Source organism: Anneissia japonica, unplaced genomic scaffold, assembly GCF_011630105.1.
Source record: "Anneissia japonica isolate Jap-2015-1 unplaced genomic scaffold, ASM1163010v1 scaffold5494_len192822_cov183, whole genome shotgun sequence".
In the NCBI taxonomy this organism is placed as follows: domain Eukaryota; kingdom Metazoa; phylum Echinodermata; class Crinoidea; order Comatulida; family Comatulidae; genus Anneissia; species Anneissia japonica.
The window spans coordinates 160,141-181,672 of NW_022717237.1; the positions used below are offsets into that span (position 1 = coordinate 160,141).

Below are 21,532 nucleotides of genomic sequence, written 5' to 3' on the forward strand. Positions count from 1 at the left end.
AGGCAAACACCCCCATATCACTGATTCAGTAATCAGTCGTCAGTAGTCAGTAATCAGTAATCAGTAGTCAGTCAGTAGTCAGTACAGAGCTGAGCTAACTCCACTCTAAAAGGGTTCTCTAATACCCGATTCACACGTGAAGTTAAATTTAACAAAAAGTAACAAATTGTAACTGAGCGATCTCCCGAGTTATTCCTACCGAGATAAAAAGCATTCACACGCGTCTGTAAGGTAATGCCAAGGTTGTGTAAAATTTATTCAGTGTTTATTCAATGAACCATTTTTTCCCCTACTGCGTTTTTCCCCTACTGCGATATAGGTCTAGCCTGGGCCTAGTTGAGAACCCCTGTCACAGATGGACTGTTGAACTCACCATCACAGTAAACATTCGAAGCAATCAATACCCTTAACAACTGCTGTACTACTACTGTACTACTAAACTAGGCATAGCTTCCAACGTTTCTGTCTCAGACTCTTGTAATACTAGTAATAGTACTAACACCATCCCGACGTTCATTTTATGTATATCTTCTTCTTCTACCATTACTAATTAACATCAATAACAAGAGTAATTCATTCATCATTTAGAAAAACTAGGCCTATCTATTTCTAGTGGATCAGAATCGTATACAGAAGGAAGAAAATTCAAAGAACCCAGTGAAACAGTAGATTGTTGTTGTGTTGAAATCCCTGCGCATGCGCAGATCCATCCATGTTACATCTCGGAAGCTTTACCAGCCTCAGCGAGGCTGGTAAAGATTACCGAGACGTTCCGAGATTTTACAAGGATATTACACGGAGGTACTTTCACACGTGCCGTAAAATGTTACTTTTGGTTACATTTTTTTACATTTGGTAAGATTTTTGTACGTGTGAATCGGGTATAACATCTGAAACCTGGAGTTTAGCTGATTGTAACCAACGTACAGTTTGTGTAAATAAAAGTTTGCAGTGTACTAAAAGGAACTGTGCCTACTACTCATTTCAAAGTCGACAACAACTAACAGATATTTAACATGGTGCAAGACCATAATCATTGATTTCACGGTACCTCCTCTCCAAAGCTGAGCACATATCACCAAACAATTGAGGACGCGCAAAACGACTAAAAGATACCCGAATTGCGGTTAAGCAGATTGTTTGTCCTTTCTGAATGACATGAATCTTTTAAATGAATTCAACGTTTTCTTCAAATACCGCAACAACTACAAGCAGATCACATATTGCTAGGCATATCTGCAATTAGCAGCCGAAATCCTACAACGTAACAAACGAAACGAAATAGACACAAAATAGGATTCGAGTCAAGCCGACAGATGTCAAACTTATTAGGATTCGAGACAAGCCGACAGATGACAAACTTTTTAGGATTCGATCACATATTGCTAGGCATATCTGCAATTAGCAGCCGAAATCCTACAACGTAACAAACGAAATGAAATAGACACAAAATAGGATTCGAGTCAAGCCAACAGATGACCGTCAGTTATTAGGATTCGAGATAAGCCGACAGATGACCGAACAGTTATTAGGATTCGAGGAAACCGAACTTCACTTGGACTTCACCCCATGACGATGGAAAACGCTCTAACTTTTGAACTTTAGGCCAACGTAACACTTCGAATATTTAATTTCCCTTAAATTTCATTTCTTTACTGAACTTTTGTTTGCATGGAATTTGCATTTTGTTTATCAAGAATGAAGTAAATGGGTAAGTTGAATACATTGTTAAATTCCATCATTGTGTGACAGAGTTTGAGTGTATTTTCAATCATTGCATTTGCTCTTCCGTTGAACAATTGAGTTTAGTTAATGTATTTGCATTACCATATTTTTTTTAATCTAATTTGTTAATTTAATCATAATGGTAGACGAAGCGCAACAAGCCCCTCAATTGAGGCAGACAGATTTCCTACCTAAACGCTATGATGACAACAGACCATGATCAATGTAGTGCACACTTTCTTTCCTTTATGGACTACTTAGAAGCCCATACGTTACAAAATCCTGCAGATGATGCTGCATTACAAAATGTCATTAGCATTTTTAAGCGTAGTTTTCACGGTCAGGCTAGGCTATGGATCCAAAGAAAGACATTTGACACATTGGATAGCTTGAAAACTCAATTTATTAACAGGTTTAGCAAAAACAAATCAGTGTACGCACACATTAGGGAGTACTACTCAATCACTTACCAGACAGGGGATAGTGCTGAAAGGCATATTACCCGTATCAAACAGGCAGCACACAGAATAGGATACGCAGATCCACAGATAAAAAATAAATTTATTGCAACACTACCACCTAAATGTAGAGCAGCGGTTGCTATGTCGATACTGGCTGATGCCACACTAGATAATCTAGTAACTAGTGCTCAAAATTACCTTGATCTGTCCATGGAGGATAAGCCACGAGAAACCAGTTTCAATATTCAAAAAACATCTGAAATTGCAACACTTAAACACGAACTTAATGCATTAAAAATTGACCTTGCAACTGCTAAAAATCACTTGAATAGGCCCACTGATAGCCCTAGGCGTTCACGTTCAGTCGACCGACACCCTGCACCAAGAACTAATAATTCCCGTCGAAACCCAAGCCCATATCGCCAAACTAGGCATTGATTTAACAACAGAACGAAGTATATAGTTTGTCATTATTGTTCTAAACCAGGTCACGTTTGGCGCGAATGTAGACAACGTGCCACTGAATTAAAACCAACGTCCACCTCAACAAAATTTTCAGTCAGTTTATACCAAAAGACGACAGAATTTACATTTTCACTAAGGGGATTAGACACCTGCGCCAATTGTTCGAGTCCCCATACAATACTTAGTGCAAACAAACAGAAACCAGCATTACATTCACACAAGGTGCAATATCTCGGAAATTCGGATAAGGTTGATCTACAATTAAATGCTAAAAATTATGTTAAAGGTAATTTACCTGATGGCAAAAATGTTTTGACTTTATTTGATAGCGGTGCTACAAAGACAATTATATCTCAATCCTATGTCCAATCTTCAAAGTATTTGTCACAGCTTGCACCTACACTCGTACAACCGACTAAATTTCGTTTAGGGAACGATGAATACTTATATGCCAAGTACATGTTAAAATTTGATTTATCAATACAAAGTCACAAATTTAAAATTTCCGCTTTGATTGTAGAACATTTGACTGGCATTGATTTAGTTTTAGGTACAGAAACGTTAGCTGACTTAGATGGAACTTTAAACTTTCAGGGTAACACTTTTCACATCAGACCAAAAGTATTCAAATTCAAGCCAACATCGTATGTTACAATTAGGCCAGGCCATTCCAAAACTGTAAAATTAAGGGCTAGAGTCTCAGCTTTTGTACGCAATTCTGAAGTAATTTTACACGCTACTGATATGATATCTAGGTTATGTCCATCAGATATGTTAGTAACACTACACAGAGGAGAAACACAAGTAAAACTAACTAAAACGACTAAACGAAATGTATCAATATCAAAATACAAATCAGTTGCTAATCTTCACCTAACTAACCTTGTAACTGTGATTAATGAACTACCAATTGACAGACTAAAAATCAAGCAAGATAACTTAAGAAAATATCCACATTTAGAAATGAACGATCCATTAGATTCAATGACAGAACAAGAAGTACTAAGGAAATATATTGATCTTAGTGACAGCATTTTATCCCATACTGAAAAGGATGACCTCTATGATACACTAACTAACATAGGGAAGCATTTTCACTGTATGGTGAACTTTCCAGTTGCCCTAATTTTCAAGCAGACATTCATTTAACAAACTATGACCCATTTTTCATACGACCATATTTCGCTACAGACAAAGAAAAAAAGAATATTGACACAGAACTAAACAAATTAGTTAAATTGGGAATTCTAGAAATAGGACATCAATCGTACACATCACCTGTACTGCTAGTTTCCAAGAAAAACTCAACTGATAAACGCGTCATTACAGATTTTCGGTACTTAAATTCCAGAATCAAATGTATAAACCACCCATTCCCGCTACTAGTTGAAACCATAAAGACAATAGGAAACGCTAATGCTAAAGTCATAAGTGTAATTGATCTCAAATCCGCATTCCATTGTGTTCCGTTAACAAAACAAGCTCAGCAATACACAGGTATAGCTTCATATCAAGGTGGTAAACATTATTATTATAAGCGGTTGGCACAAGGATTAAACGTTTCACCAGGTATTTTTCAGGCTAAAATTGACGAAATTTTAAATGATATTCCAAATTCTAAGGACTTCTGTATTGCTCACCATGATGATATTATTTTATTTAGTACTGACAAGACATCACATAGAAATCATCTTACTTCAGTGTTACAAGCTCTCAAATCCAATGGCTTTAGAGTTTGCCCCAAGAAGTGTAAACTATTTAGAAATGATGTCCATGCTTGTATAACATCACTAGGTGATAGATGCGCAGCAATTAGAAAATTGCCACGGCCTAAAACGGCCAAAGAAACGAAAAGATTTATTGGAGCAGTAAATTATGTATCAAATTTCTTTCCGAAAGTACAAGAAATATTAAGTCCTTTACACAAAATCGCTAGCAAAAGGCGCAATTTTGAATGGACTAACGTACACCAAAATGCTTTTGATAAAATTAAAGAACTAATGGTTAAGCCACCAATTCTTAAAATGCCGACAAAAAACGGTAGATTTACAATATACAGTGATACATCTAGGACTGCAACAGGCTCATACTTAACACAAACCGTGAATGATGAAGAACACATAATTGGATATTATTCAAAAGTCCGCCCTGAAGCTTGCAAACGATACAGTGTAACAGAATTAGAACTATTTGGTCTTTACATTAACATATCAGCATTTAAGCATTTGTTAAAAGGATGCGAGTTTGATGCATTTGTTGATCACTCAGCCATTGTTCAAATTTGGAACTCTAAAGACCAACCTTGCACAAATCGCCTACAAAAACTAATACTAAGATTATCAGGCTATGTTTTTAAAATTAGATACAAAAAGGGTACTGAATTAGTACTAGCTGACTTCCTATCTCGTGCACCAAGAGATGAGGATTCTGAAATTGATCAAATTGTACCAATTGCATTTAACTGTTCTGAAATTGATACCAATGATAGTGTAAAGTCAACAACACAAACAGTTTCAAGACCAGTAACTAGGTCATATGCTAGGAAAATGGGAATTAAAATACCAGACCTCTACAAACCAAAACAAACACAAATCAATGACACGAATACTACACAGCACACGACAACAGCCACGCGACCTCAATCATCACCGCCAATAGACACATTACACAAATCACCCACACCGCCACTCACTACACCTAGTACACTTCGACCTTTAACTGACCCACTAATTGTACCACCATTATCAATACCAGACAGACCTACTTTGTTGACTGCCAGGTAAATGAAGGTTTTCCTTGTGAATTATCCTCAATTGAACTTAATGAATCACAGAAGAATATTGACAGTTCTGAACTTTTAACAGAATTAATTGAACTAAGGAGCAACTTCGCCACTTTATCTGCTGCATTTAAGGAAGTCAGTGAACATAACGTTTCACTACTAAGTCAACTGATGTGTAAAGAACAAAAGTCCTGCTAATGTGGAGCAAGCAATGATAAAATATTCAAAAAAGAAATGAAAAAGCCAAGCAAGCAGAAAGATGGAAAAAAAAGTTAAAAAACCAAAGGAAGTACCAACTGACATTCCAATGATCCCAACACGAAACCATTATGAACCACTTAATGAACAAGATGTAAGATCAACGGATAAATCAAATGAAGCTACAGCTAACAATGATGAAAGCAATTATGTCTCTCATCCATTTGATAGAACACCATCAATTGACCAGCTTAAGTCCAATCAACCCTCAAAACCTTCTCGAAGAAAAGGTATTAAAGACAAGGTATTGATTATAGGTGACTCTATCCCTAAACTCTTGGATGGGAAACTAATGTCTCGACGCCTGGAAGTCATCAATGCATGCATTCCTGGAAGCAGTGTTGAAATTTGGACAAGATGGATGCCAGAAATGATTTCTGACGTTAAACCAACATGTGTCATTATTCATGTTGGAATCAATAACAGAAATTCTTGTCAACCACACAAATGTTCCTATCTCATTGAAGACCTATGTGCACTCATTTACACATTGGATAACTCGATACACATTGCTGTTTCATCGCTCACTGCAGTTAATCAGCTCAACACTGGTCAATGGACACATGAGGTCAATCTTATGCTTCAGGATCTATGCCGAGTTTCATTGACAACAGCAACATAACGGTTAACCAGCTTGCTATAGATGGTCTTCATTTGAACCGACGTGGCACTAAACGCCTGGCAATGAACTATATAAATTTTTTAAGGGAAGTCTTATACAAGATCCACAAATAGAGTTTAATTTAAAATCAAAACCACATACAATTGATAAAAAGAAATGTGGTCACTGTTTCAAGAACATAAGAATCAACAAACAATATTCCACATGTGAATCCTGTACTTTAGATTTTCATAATACTTGTACTAACCATCTTAACGATCAACACACCTGGTGGTGTGATAAATGCTTCTTTAAAAATGCTTATACTAATTTACCATTTTTCAATGAATCAATTACCTTTGATTTTTTTTTTCTTAAGTAGGGGTTTAAAAATTGCGCATCTTAATATTCAAAGTTTACGCAACAAAGTAGACCAAATTACTGTTCTTTTAAATGAAAATAATATTGATATACTCTGTCTTACTGAAAAATGGCTAAATAAGGATATTACTAATAATGAACTTAATGTTAATGGTTTCACTATTTGTAGAATTGATAGACAACACAAAGAGGGGGGTGGTATCCTTTGTTATGTTAATGATAGCATTGTACATAAACAAGTTTCTTTGTTTCAGGTTAATAATGTTGAAAGCCTTTGGATTGAATTCCACTTTCCACATAATAAACCATTTGTTATTGGAACTGTTTATAGGCCCCCTAGTGCAAAGGTAGACTATCTTGAAAACCTTGATAATTTAGTACAATCTTACTCATCCTACTATAATGATTTGTTAGTTATGGGTGATTTAAACCTTGACATTAAGAAAAAATGTAACTTAACAAAAATTAAAAAACTTTCTAATAATAGTGGTCTTTCTCAACTAATAAACCAACCAACAAGAATCACAAATTCTACTCAAACAATTTTAGATTTAATATTTGTCTCTAACGAAGATAAATATACACATTCTGGCACTAGAAGTATTGGTATTAGTGACCATTCATTAATATATATTCTTCGAAAAAACAAAAAACTTAAAAGTGACCCAAAAACTATTAAAATCCGATCTTTTAAAAATTTCAATGAACATAAATTTACTGAAACAATTAGAAACGTAAACTGGAACCTAGTACTACAAACAAATGATGTAGATGAAACAGTTGAAATCTGGAATAATCTATTTACAGAAGCATGCAACTTGCATGCTCCTTTCAAAATAAAACGCATTAAGGGTTTTATGCCTGATTGGATTACACCAGAATTTATTAAACTTACTAAGGACAGAGATTACTACTTTTCTAGGGCTCATAAAACAAATAATACCATTGATTGGGTAAAAGCTAAAGAACTAAGAAATAAAGCAAACAATATGAATCGGTATCTTAAAAAAACATATTGCTCAAAAGCTATTAATGAAAGTGTTAATAAACCCAAACAAATTTGGAAAACTATAAAAAATATTACTGGTAATGATAAAAAACAATCAGTAAATTCTCTTATAACTGGAAATGAAATTATCTCCGATGAATTTGAAATAGCCAACAAATTTAACTCATATTTCTCTTCCATAGGTGAATCATTAGCTCAAAACATTAATAATAATCTTTCTCACAATTCTAACAATACTAATAACCTACACTTAAATAATCAATTTAATTTTGAATTAATTTTACCTGAAGAAGTTTTTGATCAAATTAATTCATTGTCAAATAACAAAGCTTCTGGTATTGATGAGCTTGATCTAAAATTAATTAAGATTGCTTCTCCCATTATTTGTTATCCTATTGCTCATATAATAAATTTATCTTTAAGTACAGCAACTTTCCCATCAGCATGGAAAATAGCCAAAGTTACACCAATATTTAAAAGTGGTGATAGATCGAACACTGAAAATTATAGACCAATCTCTGTCCTACCTATATTATCTAAAATCATTGAAAGATTTGTATATAATCAACTTTATCATTATTTAACACATAATGATATAATCACCAATTGTCAATCAGGTTTTAGACCATTTCATTCTACTAACATATTTCTTTATCAATTCTGTTTTTAATTTAAAGTAGTTTAAGATCATACCCTGGACCTCAGGGAAGAACAGTGTACTAATACTGACTGAGTATCCAGAATAAAGAAAGATTTCTATCTATCTATCTATACCTACACAACAACCAGTAGTACTTAGGGAAGAGACATGTGGATAAAGAAAATAATGATATAACCTATAGAGATGTACCAATTGAATTGTACACATCACCAAGCCCATTGGTTCCAACTATTACTGAACTAAAAACAACACACATTCCGAAACAAAAGCAATTAGACAAATTGATGGACGTTATCCGTAGAAAAATAATCAGAGATTATAATTTGCCAGTTGATGTTAAACAATTACAAATTGAACAGGAAACGTCACCATTCTTTAAACCTGTCTACGATTATTTAGCTCATGATATTCTGCCAGCCGATAAGAAGGCAGCAAGAGCAATTCAAACAAAATCAGAACAGTACATACTTTGTAACGGTTTATTATTTCGTTTTTTCCTACAAAACAAAGGTGATGATTTCATATTACAATTAGCAATACCAGAAACACTTGCCGAAACTATCATATCTCAATTCCATGATAATTTGTTAAGTAACCACCAAGGTACAATGCGAACCTACTTAACAATCCGTCGACTTTTCTATATGCCTCATATGTTTCAACGTATTAGTAATTATGTTAAAGCTTGCCTTAGATTTTAAACCAAAAACTGACAAACTTCGACCACTACATGACAGAGTACCTGATGCCTATCGACCATTCGATAGTCTCAGTCTAGATTTTAAGAGTATGCCAACTTCATCATCGGGATTCAAACACATTATGGTAGTAAGTGATGAAATTACACAATTTGTAATCTGTGTACCTTTAAAATCACTTGATGCAGAAACAATTTGTGAAGCATTAATACAGAAAGTTATTACCATATTTGGACCCACATCTCGTCTTATTACAGACGCAGCTAGTTCACTAACAGGCAAACTGTTAACACTCTTATGTAACACTCTCAACATCGTCAGAAAAATCATAAGTGTACAAAATTACGGTAGTTTACAAGTCGAACGTCATATTCGTACATTGTCCGACCTTTTAAAGGTGAACCTTAATCAATTTAGTACAGATTGGGTTAGATTCGTATCAACTACATGTTATGCATATAACTCATTTTCATCACCATATCTGGGTGATCATTCACCATATGAGTTAGTATTCGGAAGACAACCTCCGAATTTAACAAAATTAACCTTCAATCCCATGTCAGGATTATCTCACTCATACGAGGAATATCTTGAACACCTCAAAAAGAAATTTCTGCAACGAACAGACCAAGATAATCAGAATGCCAAAATTTCGCAACGACTGTATAAGAGCCCAATTTATTCTGTAGGACAATTAGTGTATTTGTACAAGCCTACATCATCTTCTTTGACTGCCAACTCAAAGAAAATATCAGCAGAATGGGTTGGACCTTTAGCTGTACATCAAGTATTAGACAGAACACACTATATTCTAGCAACACTTAAAGGCAAAGTATTACGTGATGTATTTAATTACAATAGACTTAAACCATGTTTCATGAGAGCCACAGATGAACGAAAGAATGTTACACACATTCAGAAATTAAGACAGTTGATAAATAAGGCCAATGATAATGAACAGACAAGTAAGAATGAACTAAACGTGATTAATGACAACACCAAAATTATTGAATTTATTGACGAATGCGATAATAAACTTCCCGTGCTTGATTCAAAGACATTTATTTACACCATTAAAGTGGAACCAATAGACTTTACAAAATACATTGAATGTTTAGAAAACAATATTGGATTAGCTGTATCATACCCACTGCAGGAGGAGCAAATTAAACGATTATCAAATATAATTATGGGAGCTCCAGTGGATACGACTATGACTTTAAGACGTGCCCGATTTAAAGCAGGACAATTACAAGTGTTGGTATCATACACAAAACTTGATACAGATTACCTTAGAAATAAGGAAAATAAATTTAAGGACTATAGGTTTTGGCGGAACATTAATAGATATACTGATATTACAGATATCATTAAACAGATTGTCCTTGAAAACAAAATACAAATATGCGGTTCGCCAAAACAGTTCCTAAAGAAATTGTATAATGTAACGAATTATTAACACAATAATTGGATAACTTAAGATTAATTGAAATACATAAACGATCATTTATTTACATATAAGTTTCGAAGGTATGAAAGTCTACTTTGAGTGTATATTATATAAACAGGAGATTATTGAGTACCAGTATCACAATTTACTGAGTACAACCCGCTATAATTATGCATAGAATCTCGAATAACTGTTTAACATACACTACCATATTTGATTTTAATTTCATTTATATTTGTTTTATGAGTTTGCAACTTCATAATACGAAATGTTTAGTTTTATGATAACTAAGATGAGATTACATTTTTAAATCTTAACTTCGATAAGACATTAAATAACAAGATTGATCACTTGTTGAGTCTTAACATGCAAGTAAATTAAAAATATTATGTACAGAAAAACAACCAAATGGTTGCTGTCTTAGTTAATAACTGATTGCTAATATAAGACGTTACAGAACGCAATTTTTATTCTTAAATCTGTTAACATAAATATTTTACTTGTAATGAAACGTCTAGGATTAATAATGATAACGATAAGAAATGTATATCGATTGATTATTAGAGGAAAATTTGTTTCTTAACGAAATGTACGATTGTCGCGCATTCTTACGACAAACATTTTACTTTTGATTTCTTAGTTAAGCATTGACATTATATTCAATATTCATACGAAAAGCACACTTGAGGGTGGTGTAGAGTCGAAAGACTACACGAAACGTATATAAAATTAAAATACGTATGGACGGGCCGACATATCTCAACAACTAGTCGCAAAGTGTTGCGAATTTCATTTGAATATTGCTTTTATTTACTTTGTAGTTTAAGTTTTGATTGTACACGTCGGATATGGCAAGACTAGATGTTACAGATTTATGATTTCAATTTGATTTTTAAATTTATTATTTGTTTTTCACTTTGTTTCAGTTATTTTTCAATTTATTATTCATTCATTAATTGGGATTTTTTCATTATTCAATTCGGGAATGCGAGGCTAGGTCGTTAAATCAATTGTTTAGCGATCCTATATTTACCGGGACCGACATAAAGCATGCAGTCATGTTGGTAAAAATTTCTTCCTGGAGCACCAGGGATGCCAACACTCCCAATGTCAGTATGCTCTACTGTACGGAAGGTACGTACAGTTGCCAATTTCTTTTCGCATTGCCTTGAATACATGATTAAATTGTAGTTAATAATGAATGGATATTGTGATTGGAATCCCACCCCCCCCCATAGACATTTAGTCATATTGGTTTTCATCAGACGCCAATACCCCCACACAATGACTACAATGATCTACGGACCAATTACATATCAGTGTAGTTAAGTTTATTTTTGTAGTTTAAGATGGGGTTTGTTTTTTTTTTTTAAAAACAAAAATGTTATTCATTTGTAATTTTAAAAGAAAAGAACGGAGAGAAAGAGAGAGTGAATATGAGTAATTGATGGAAATTGACACGTATTCATCTTGCACCACTTGTATTATATGCTATGAATTTTTAAGTTTAACGATTTAATTTTTTTTTTTAATGAATTGTTATATTGCTTTATGCCTACTACACATTGTAGTACATTTTACCTTTATGTTATAATGTTAAAAAAAAAAAAAAAAAAAAAAAAAATTGATTGAAAGGGATGTAATGTAGTATTAAGGTTCAATGGTATTAACTTGCATAACCATTGGAATCGATACCCTTCACCTGATAAATTACACAGCAGTCGTAAACAAAAAACTTCATAATACTGACAACACGTAAGTTTTTCTGTGTTTAAAGTACAGTAACTGTGCACAATTTGTTTTTTTCTGCACAACTTTCTTTTCGTTTTTTTTTATATATAGGCCTAAGAGGAATTTCATTTCAACGATGTTTCTGTGTTTGAAGTACAGTTAACTGTACACCTGGTTTTCACAGAATGCATTTATGCTACATATTCAATCGTTACAAATACTCTTGATTTTTATTTTGTCGCGGATTATTGAATTGTATGGTAGTCTTGTGGTAGACCAATATATTATTTTTTATTTTAAAAAGACTGACTAAATGCTGCTGTCGTCGTCGTAGTGTTTTGTACGTACTGCACACCAACAGCAACGTCAATTGCCGTGTTCATCGTGTGTAAAAGACTTTAGGTAGGTAAGCACATTCGATTCAATACCATAATGTAAAATGTTGTTCAGATCACGTTAATTTTTACCAAAACACACGTTACACCTACTAGACGACAAGCAGTAGTTGCTTTACCACAACTACCTAAGTTCACGGTAGGGACTAGACGTTCGCATAAACACAGACAACTTCTCTAGTGTAAACTGTATACTCTCGCGATAGAAAACAAAATTTCCGCAAAATATTAAACACGTTCGATCCAATACCATTATGTAAAGACCGTGTTTGGTTAGATCACTTTTTTCCTTTTTAATAACGCATGCACCTGCTACATTAACACGACAGAGGCCTAATCCCGTAAACAATTGGTCAACTACACCAACAAGGTATGCATTATGGAGCTCGCTTACCCTCTCGCGATGAAAAACAAAATGTCGGCAAAGTTTTTCCGACGCATGCGCATATCAAAATTTTCTCCTAAAAACGACTCAAAAATGGTGGTAGGGGGTATATGTTTTATCGCGTATGTCCTACATTTCTCATCTAACATAAAAAACAAACAATTCTTGCACAACTACATGTCCACCAGTTACTATGAGGAAAACATTATACCCACCGTGAGGCACCGTTTAGGAGCCTATTTGTTTACAAACCTGCTGCTCACACACACACACACACACACACATACATTTCATGTTCGAATTTCCCCATTAGTTCCTTTGTGAACTTAAGGTCACAAAGGAACTAAAAAATGACCTCTTGATGATGTTTTACCCAAAATCCCTGAACACCATAAAGACCTTATGCCAATGCATATGTGCAGAGGACAAGACTGTGCTATGTTATTTGTGACAAAAGTAGTCTTAAAAAATGTTGGGTTTTTTTACCCTTATAAAATTCTACTGTACATTGTGCATTTATATGTAGATAGATATGGAGTTCCCAGTAATAAGCCTTCTTACCAATGACTTTCACTAAAAAGTTGCACAATTCTTCATTTACAGCTTCATCAAACGCAATGTATGTTACATTCAGATCATACAAAGAGCTCAAATTGAAATACACTTGAAGACCAGGATAACTGCTGTTAGTAATCATAGTCACATTCACATTATCAATTGCTGTTGGTATATTCCACATCACAGTTGCAAACATTTCACCAATATCTGTTGGTACCTCCAATGGACTGGAAGGGCATGTACCATTAAATGATGGGGGCTCCATATCTGGATAAATAAATTGAAAAAAATTGTTAACAAAGAATCAGATATAACATTTTTTCATCACATTACAATTACTGTTTTTTAATAAAGTCAAACATAGACCCCTTGCAATGTTTACATTTGCCCTGACTGAAATGTAGACTGGGTTACAGTCTCTAAACTTTGTCTTAATCAGTGAAAAAGCTGGAAAAAAAAAAATCGATTTTGGCACCAATGACATTTCTTATAACTTATTTGCTAGCGTTTCATAGTATATATATTTTTTATCTAATTCGCATAAAAAGTTTCTCAATATATACCAATGCTGGTGGCACTAAAATTAGCTAATAATAGGAAAATCAATAATCAGAGACTTGTGGCAAGTCTAAGGGCCCGTTTATGTTACACTCTGAACACGGATTGACGAACACGGCTTCTCTGATGTGTGTAGTATAAACGGTCTGGATTACGAGTAATTACAATACCATCTGGACAAAAGGCTACTTGACGAACTCGCCAAACTTGCCGTGTTGGAAGTACCAACTTGTAGCCTCCAGGCATAAGTTTGACCTCTCTTGAAACAGTGGGTGGTAATTCAATAGCTTTCTTGCTGTTGACAGGCGCTAACAAGATGGGATGGGCTTATAATAGGCCTACAACCAGAATGATATAAGAAAATAATTATTGTTCATAAGGCCGTTATTAAGCAATAATTTTATATCTTAATTTACTGCTGAGAAGGCATAATATATACCTTTCACGAAAAGAGTCTTTTCCGAGGCTTTCTTATCCGCCGAAATCATCATGATACGCGCCGGAGTGCTGCCAGTCTACCTACAGTATACCCTATACTAGGCCTACCTTCACTTCTTCATTTGATTCTGACCAACAGGGCCGCTTCAGTGCTTTTGTTTTATAAACACTAATCTTTTAATTAATCCTTAGAACAAACAATAATACATCTTTTTAGCGCCAAGAATCTTCTGATCTGCCCCATTAGCCGCCTATTTATCGTGAGACGCGGGGTGCTAACTATAGTTTTTTTACCTCCCATGGATTTTTTTTTCTATCCAATACAATGTTTTGCCCTGTACCAACTCATTTCTTCTTGTTACTTGGCTTGGTTAGGACGAAATTATTAAACTTTGTAAACAAATGTCATGCTGACTTCGACCTTCCGTCCCACAAGGCTTTTCGCGAGCTACTTCACTTCCTGTCTAATCCGTGTTCAGATTACATGTATGAACGTAAACCTAACACGGATCGGCCGCGGGCAATGAAATACGTTACGTAACGGCAGATCCGTGTTTCTAGCAAGTGTGTAATATAAACACGACCTAACTGAAACGCTGCTGGTGCACAACTTAATACACTAAGATAGGCCAATTCCACAAAAATCTTTTTGTTGTGCCAGAAATACAAAAGCTACACAGGTGAAATTTACTTATGACATAGTTAAATATATTATTAATTGAAAAAAAAAAAATCTGAGAAATTATGTTTTTTCTATTTTTATTTAATTTTCAAAGTCATTTTCGTCTTATCTTTGGAATGTTTTGAAGTACAACATTGCCTTCGTCGGTATGAAAGGCCTCGAATTGGCCTATGAATTTTCTGTTTGCACATTCATTGAGGCTACGGTAGCCTTGAGGACCATTTTGCATTTTTTTGAATAAATGGAATAATTACTCTCCAAGTAAAGTCTTATCTCTTTGGATCTTCCCATGTGCGGGCGCTCCTAAGCCAAGAACGCGAAAAAGCTTTCTACGAAACGCTACTGCAGTTTACCCGTGGCCCGATGAACACTGACAACAAAAAGTACAGAAATTCGTCTATGAGTTGGAACAAAAGAAAAACGCATTTTTCAGGATAATACGCAATCCATTGAACTGTTTTAATATTACTTTTAGACAACTATAATGTTCACCAAATGTTTCTGTAATACGAATATGACTTTAAAATTTAGTATTAAAAAAAAAAAACATAATTTTCTTAGATTTTATTTTTTTGTAGATTCCTATATTTGACTATACCATACGTGAGTTTTATCCCTGTAGCTTTTGTATTTTCGGCACAACAAAAAGAAATATAACCAGCTTTCTCATTTTACATGGAATTGGCCTATCTTTGTGTATTTCTTTTGCCTACCAAGTAGTACGCCGCCAGCGTTTCAGTTAGGGCCAATGTAAACATTGCAAAGGGTCTATACTACATTAACTACATGACATTTTCATATCACTTTTAGCACACTTCAAGTCAAATAGTATAAAGTCTCAAATTATTATATTCCTTTAACTTTGGTGACAAAAAGCATTAATATAATTTTATTATTTGTGCCAACAAACAGGTTTCGAGTATCAAATACTCATTTTGTGTATTCCTATACAACCTTTATATATTTATTTTTTATAGTTCTATTATATGTTTTAGGCATGACATACCAAACAGCAAACCTAACTTTAGTAAGTGACAAAATCCCTTCAAGACAAACATACACATAAGACCCTCTAAGGAATTCCCCTATGGGGCTTGAGTGTGTGTTCCATATGTGCTTGATCCAGTGATCCGGGGGTAATAATGTTCAAGCGCTTCGAGGTTGTGTCAACGGGAGGCGCTATATACATGAGGAAACTTCACCATTTACCAAATTTTCAATTTTTGAACCAGGTTTTGCTGATCTCTTCTTATCTATATTAATTACTGCTTCAGGGAATTTTGTAACAAGATTAACAGTGCAGCTCATTAGTTGTGAATAGTTCATAAGAAGACTAGCACAATTAAATCAAAAACCATGTTGTAACTTCTAACATAAGTCATTGATTTTTAAAATTCAAAAGCATAACTATTATGATTTTTATCTGAAAATATAGCTAAGGAAATAAAAATGCCAAATTTTTTTGAACAGGTTTTTAAAATTTTCCAGCCTGGTTTTTAAATACTATAATGGTAATTTATTGAGAAACAGCAATGCCTGCTGTGATAATGACTCTTAAGTAGAGGTATTCTTCTTTGATGTTTAATTGATTATTGAGATAAGATTCTGGCAAAACCTGGTTCACCAACCTGCCTGAATGCCCTTTTAAAGGGTTTGCTGGTAAATGGGATAGTAACAGCATGAATCCAGAATTATTATTATTATTAAGTAATTGATTAGGTTGGGCCAGCGGAGTTCCAGTCATGAAAAAATCTTGATACCACATGACAAGAATTGAACGCAGAACCCTGAGATTGGAAGGCAAGCATCTTAATCAACAAGTCATTCAACTCAATATTATCACATAATATAATCACACAGAATTTAGAATCTTGTATTACATCCAGCTAAAGCCTAATTGCAGAGTTCAACTTGTTGATAGTTCAGTAGTGTTGGTCGGAAACACACATTACAGTTTGTTTTCATATGGAACAATCAATAGTATTTTGATGTGAATATGTCATTCAATATACTTCTATTGCTTAACATCAAATATAATTTTAACAAACAGCGGAGTTGAATAGCTCAGTGGATTCTTGCATTTTGGTCCCAAGGTCTCAGGGCTTTTTCTCACAATTAAAAGCAACTCCACTCCTTAATGGCCTGTTTATACTTGCAACGATAACAATAACGATAAAAACCTAAAAAGCAATTGTTCATATAGAAAATATAAGAAAAAGAGAAGTTGTTACACTAGGAAGTATAAACAGGCCTTAAGCCTCATAAAGACACTTAGTTTATAAAGCATCATTCTCATCCTGTAAGTGGTGAGTGTACTTGCTGTTGGATGCAAAGGAAATAAAAAAAAAACTTTTTATAAATTGGTTAAGTATGAAATTGGTGAAATTTTGTCATACCTCTGACATCTACAGTAAAGCTACAAGTTGCAACATTGGCAGAGTCATCAGTAGCATTAAATGTGATGTTGTGCACACCAATTTCAAACACGTGAGGTGAATAGATGTTTGAGGATATCCATGGATTATCATCGGCATTATCGTCAGCTGTTGGTGCTGTCCAACTGTAATTACGAGTTGCAAGGCCCGTATCTGTTCCAATAACTGTGTCATTTGGACAATTATATAAAACTGGAGGTTCCATATCTATTGAAAGAAGTGTCATAATTTTTGTCATTATCTTCTTCTGTTACCTTAAAACAAACTTACATTTAAAGTTTTCTTTTACTTTACACAATGTTATATTAGTTTTTTTTTTCAATTAAACTCTGAAAAACTCCTGTTATCAATTGATATTGCTTTTTTACTTTATTTAACTCTACATTATAGGATACCTGACACAAACTCACATCGATATGACTGTACATTCATATGAAGTTTACACTGATTTTGTAAATTACTTTTGTAATTCTAAGTAAAGGATTTAGTATTTATTTTATTTTAAAATATTTTGAGAGGGTAGCTCTAACAGCAATGCTGACTTGAAAGGGCCCTCTTTTAAAACAATTTAAAATACAGACAGAAAATCCTAACTACAATGAATAACATTCAGAAAATATAAAATATTCCAATGTTAAAATCATTAAAATTGCAAGAAAAAACAATTTAATTCTAAAGTTAAAACCCCAAAATTGCAAGAGCAATTCATTGAATTAAAAAACAGTGACTAACAATTAAAAAAAGTAAAATTGATTTACAACACATTGAACTTAGAAATAAACGAATACCAATTAAAAAATATAACTAGATAAAACTATTAAAATGCAATAAATTGCTAATTTCATTTAAAAAGGATACATATTAAGTTTAGACTGAAAACAGTAAGATCAAGTAAAGATAATGAATTAAGAAAGAACGTGCCTTGTAATAAAATCCATTTTTAAAATATTGAAAGTGGGGATAAGGATTACAATTTTGCTCATTATAAGACAATCAGGCACTTTACCTGTAGCAGCTTTATAGGAAAGAAAACCTAATTGAAGAGTAATCCTATTGGAGACATGAGGACTATCAAAAAAATTCAATAAAATTCTTTAAATGGTCCTCATGTTGTCACTATAATTTAAAAATTTCTTCATTTGACGATGAAAAACTATTCTGGAAAGTTTCATTTAGATCCACTGATAACTTTTTAGACAAACTTAGGTCTGGGACCTTAGCAATTTAAATGACTGTAAAATTAAAACCCGAATTAAGATCGTTACTAAGATTTAATAATTCTTTCCTTGTAACAAGGTTAAAGTTTCCAGACAGTTTCATTCACATCAGTTGATCAACTTTTGAGATATCTGGTCTAGGATGTCTATCATTAAATGGTCCTCATGTCCACACCATACTCTGGATTATCTCCAAAATTGTATAATTACTGGACCATGATGAGCCATTCGTTTAAGTTTTATTTTGGTCCATTGGTCAGTTTTTGAGATATTTAGGTCTGGCATGTTAGCATTTAAAGTGACCCTGACATCTACATCCAAATTCGGATTGTGACCAACATTGAATAATTTCTTCCTTGTAAATTGGTTAAACTTTTCTGAAACATTTTATTCAGATCAGTTGATCAGTTTCTGAAATATTTGGTCAGGGACGATTTCATTTGAATGATCCTCATATCCACAAACTACTCCGGATCATCACCAAAATTTAATACTTTCTTTATTGGACCACGACAATCTAAGCAGGAAAAAATATGGCTGAGGTTATCGGCACTGACGCAGTGCAAAAAAAAAGCTGCTGTTTGCTATTGGCACTGCTGCAGTGCGAAAAAGCTACTGTTTTCTATCAACATTGCCGCAGTGCAAAAAAGCAGAAAATTTCTATCGGCACTGCTACAGTGCAAAGAAAAGCTGTTATTTTCTATTTGGCATTGCCACAGTGTAAAAAAAAAAGCTCCCATTTCTATTGGCACTGGCGCAGGTGCCAAAGAAACTGCAGTTTTCTGTCGACACTGCCAGTCAAAAGCTGCCATTTAATTAATCAAAATGGATGTTTTCATTTCATTTTCATTTATTTATTTTCCAGATTGTAACAAATAACACAAACCTAGCACTATTCTGGCGGATTGTCAAAAAGCAAACAAATTCACTATGTAAAAACTCTCCAACATTTCATCGATAGATGACATTATTGTATCAATAATTGATTAGGTCTAACCTAGCCTACATTATTGTTAACATTATATTATATGTTTTATATTAACTAAGCAATTGTATCTTGATTTAAACTCAGAGAACAGAGAACTTGAATTATATATATACTGTCTCTTATACACATCTAGATGTGTATAAGAGACAGCAATTAGATTATAATACTGCAATATATTTACTTACTTTGTTAATTATGTATCTTGGACAATAACCTTTAACACAAAAAAAGTAGACAAACTTAGAAGAATTCCATATGTATTTAGTACTACAAATTTAATGTAAGCTAAGAGATGAGGTGAATATACATTGCTATGGTTCCTTGCAGTCCTACTATTGTTTAGCTGAGGTGTTAATATTGCTTAGTTGTTAAACAATAGATGCTTTTTTCTGTGTCTACATGAAGTTACCGATTCATTTCTGTTAATTACTGTGCCTAATTTGGGTTTACAAATGATAAAATACTTTTCAATTAGGTATAGATTACACCTTTTTTGGGGCTGGAGAGTACGGCTTGCATTTTGCTAGGATTTTTCATTTTAGCGAGTATAGGATAGAGTTATCTATAAGGGTCCAAATATATTGGCTGAGGGTTGTGGCATTTTTTGGGACTTGTTCCTGAAGTTGCTGTTGTGTCCGTTACATCTGGTTTTAAATGTGTGCTCTGTTCTTTGGTTTGGTTGTCGTATAGTAACTGTCGCTTAGTATATAACTCCTTTGGTTAAGCAGTTTCCATCTAATGGGCACCTTAAGTTTCTCCTGCAATTACAATTAGTTTGTGTGGTCGATTCTGTTTCTTTTTGTAGCAGCGTCTTGTTGTGGCTTGAAATTATCTGTTTTATATTGGGCATACAACAGTTTAATTCAACAGAGTTCCGGTTAAATATTTTTCTGAGTGGATGGTTTGGCGGATATGATGAATCAATGATAGATATAGAAATTTATATGGCCTATGTTGGTTGAAACATTGTCGCTATATGGTGGGCTGAACCAGATGATTTTACGTTGTCGATTTTGTTTGTTTTGGTTTCCTTTGCGGGTTGGTTCAAATTTAAGCTTGTGGTCATATCCGCTCTGAGTGCTTCTTGGTATGGTGGTACAGCTTCTTCATTTGATGATATATTAGAAATTCGTTCATTAATCGCCTCTGGTATATTGCGTATTATTGAAGGTTGGTGGTTGCTCTGGCTGTGCACATAGAGTGGTGTGTTGTTGGGGTTTCATATGGCTTAAATATTTCCTTGTTGAGATTAAGTGTGATATCTATGTAGTCTATTACTTTTCAGTTGGCTTCAATAGTGATTTTTAGTTTGTGCTTACCAAATGTTTTGCATATATCCTTCTTTATTTGCTCAATTCGTTTGGGTGTTTCATTGAAAGCCACCAGGCCATCATCTCGATATAATCCAATGATCCATATTTGAGTTTTAGATCGGTTAGAATGAATAGACCTATTACATCACACGTCTCGGCACCATCATAACTTCCAATGTTACATCAAATTGCGAGCTTGAGTTTCGTTCGCACCATGGTGTTTCATTGTTGAATAGCAGTGATTTTATTTTGCTTGTAGAATTTACGTCTATTTCCTGTTCTGTGATGTCGACTTCTTTTTATGTTTAATTTTGCTCCCAACCAGTTGAGCATTCTCACCC

At 33.9% G+C, this 21,532-nt stretch overlaps 1 protein-coding gene across 1 annotated transcript in view; it reads right to left on the reverse strand.

Moving 5' to 3' along the window:
- Window positions 1-13,438: 13,438 nt before the first annotated feature.
- LOC117110163 (hyalin-like) overlaps window positions 13,439-21,532 on the reverse strand; it is a 13,217-nt gene continuing 5,123 nt past the window's right edge. The window contains exons 4-5 of the mRNA XM_033252777.1: window positions 17,635-17,880; window positions 13,439-13,827 (exon numbers count right to left, since the gene is read on the reverse strand). Of these exons, the coding sequence (XP_033108668.1) occupies window positions 13,439-13,827; window positions 17,635-17,880 (635 nt within the window). The remainder of the gene's footprint in view (window positions 13,828-17,634; window positions 17,881-21,532) is intronic.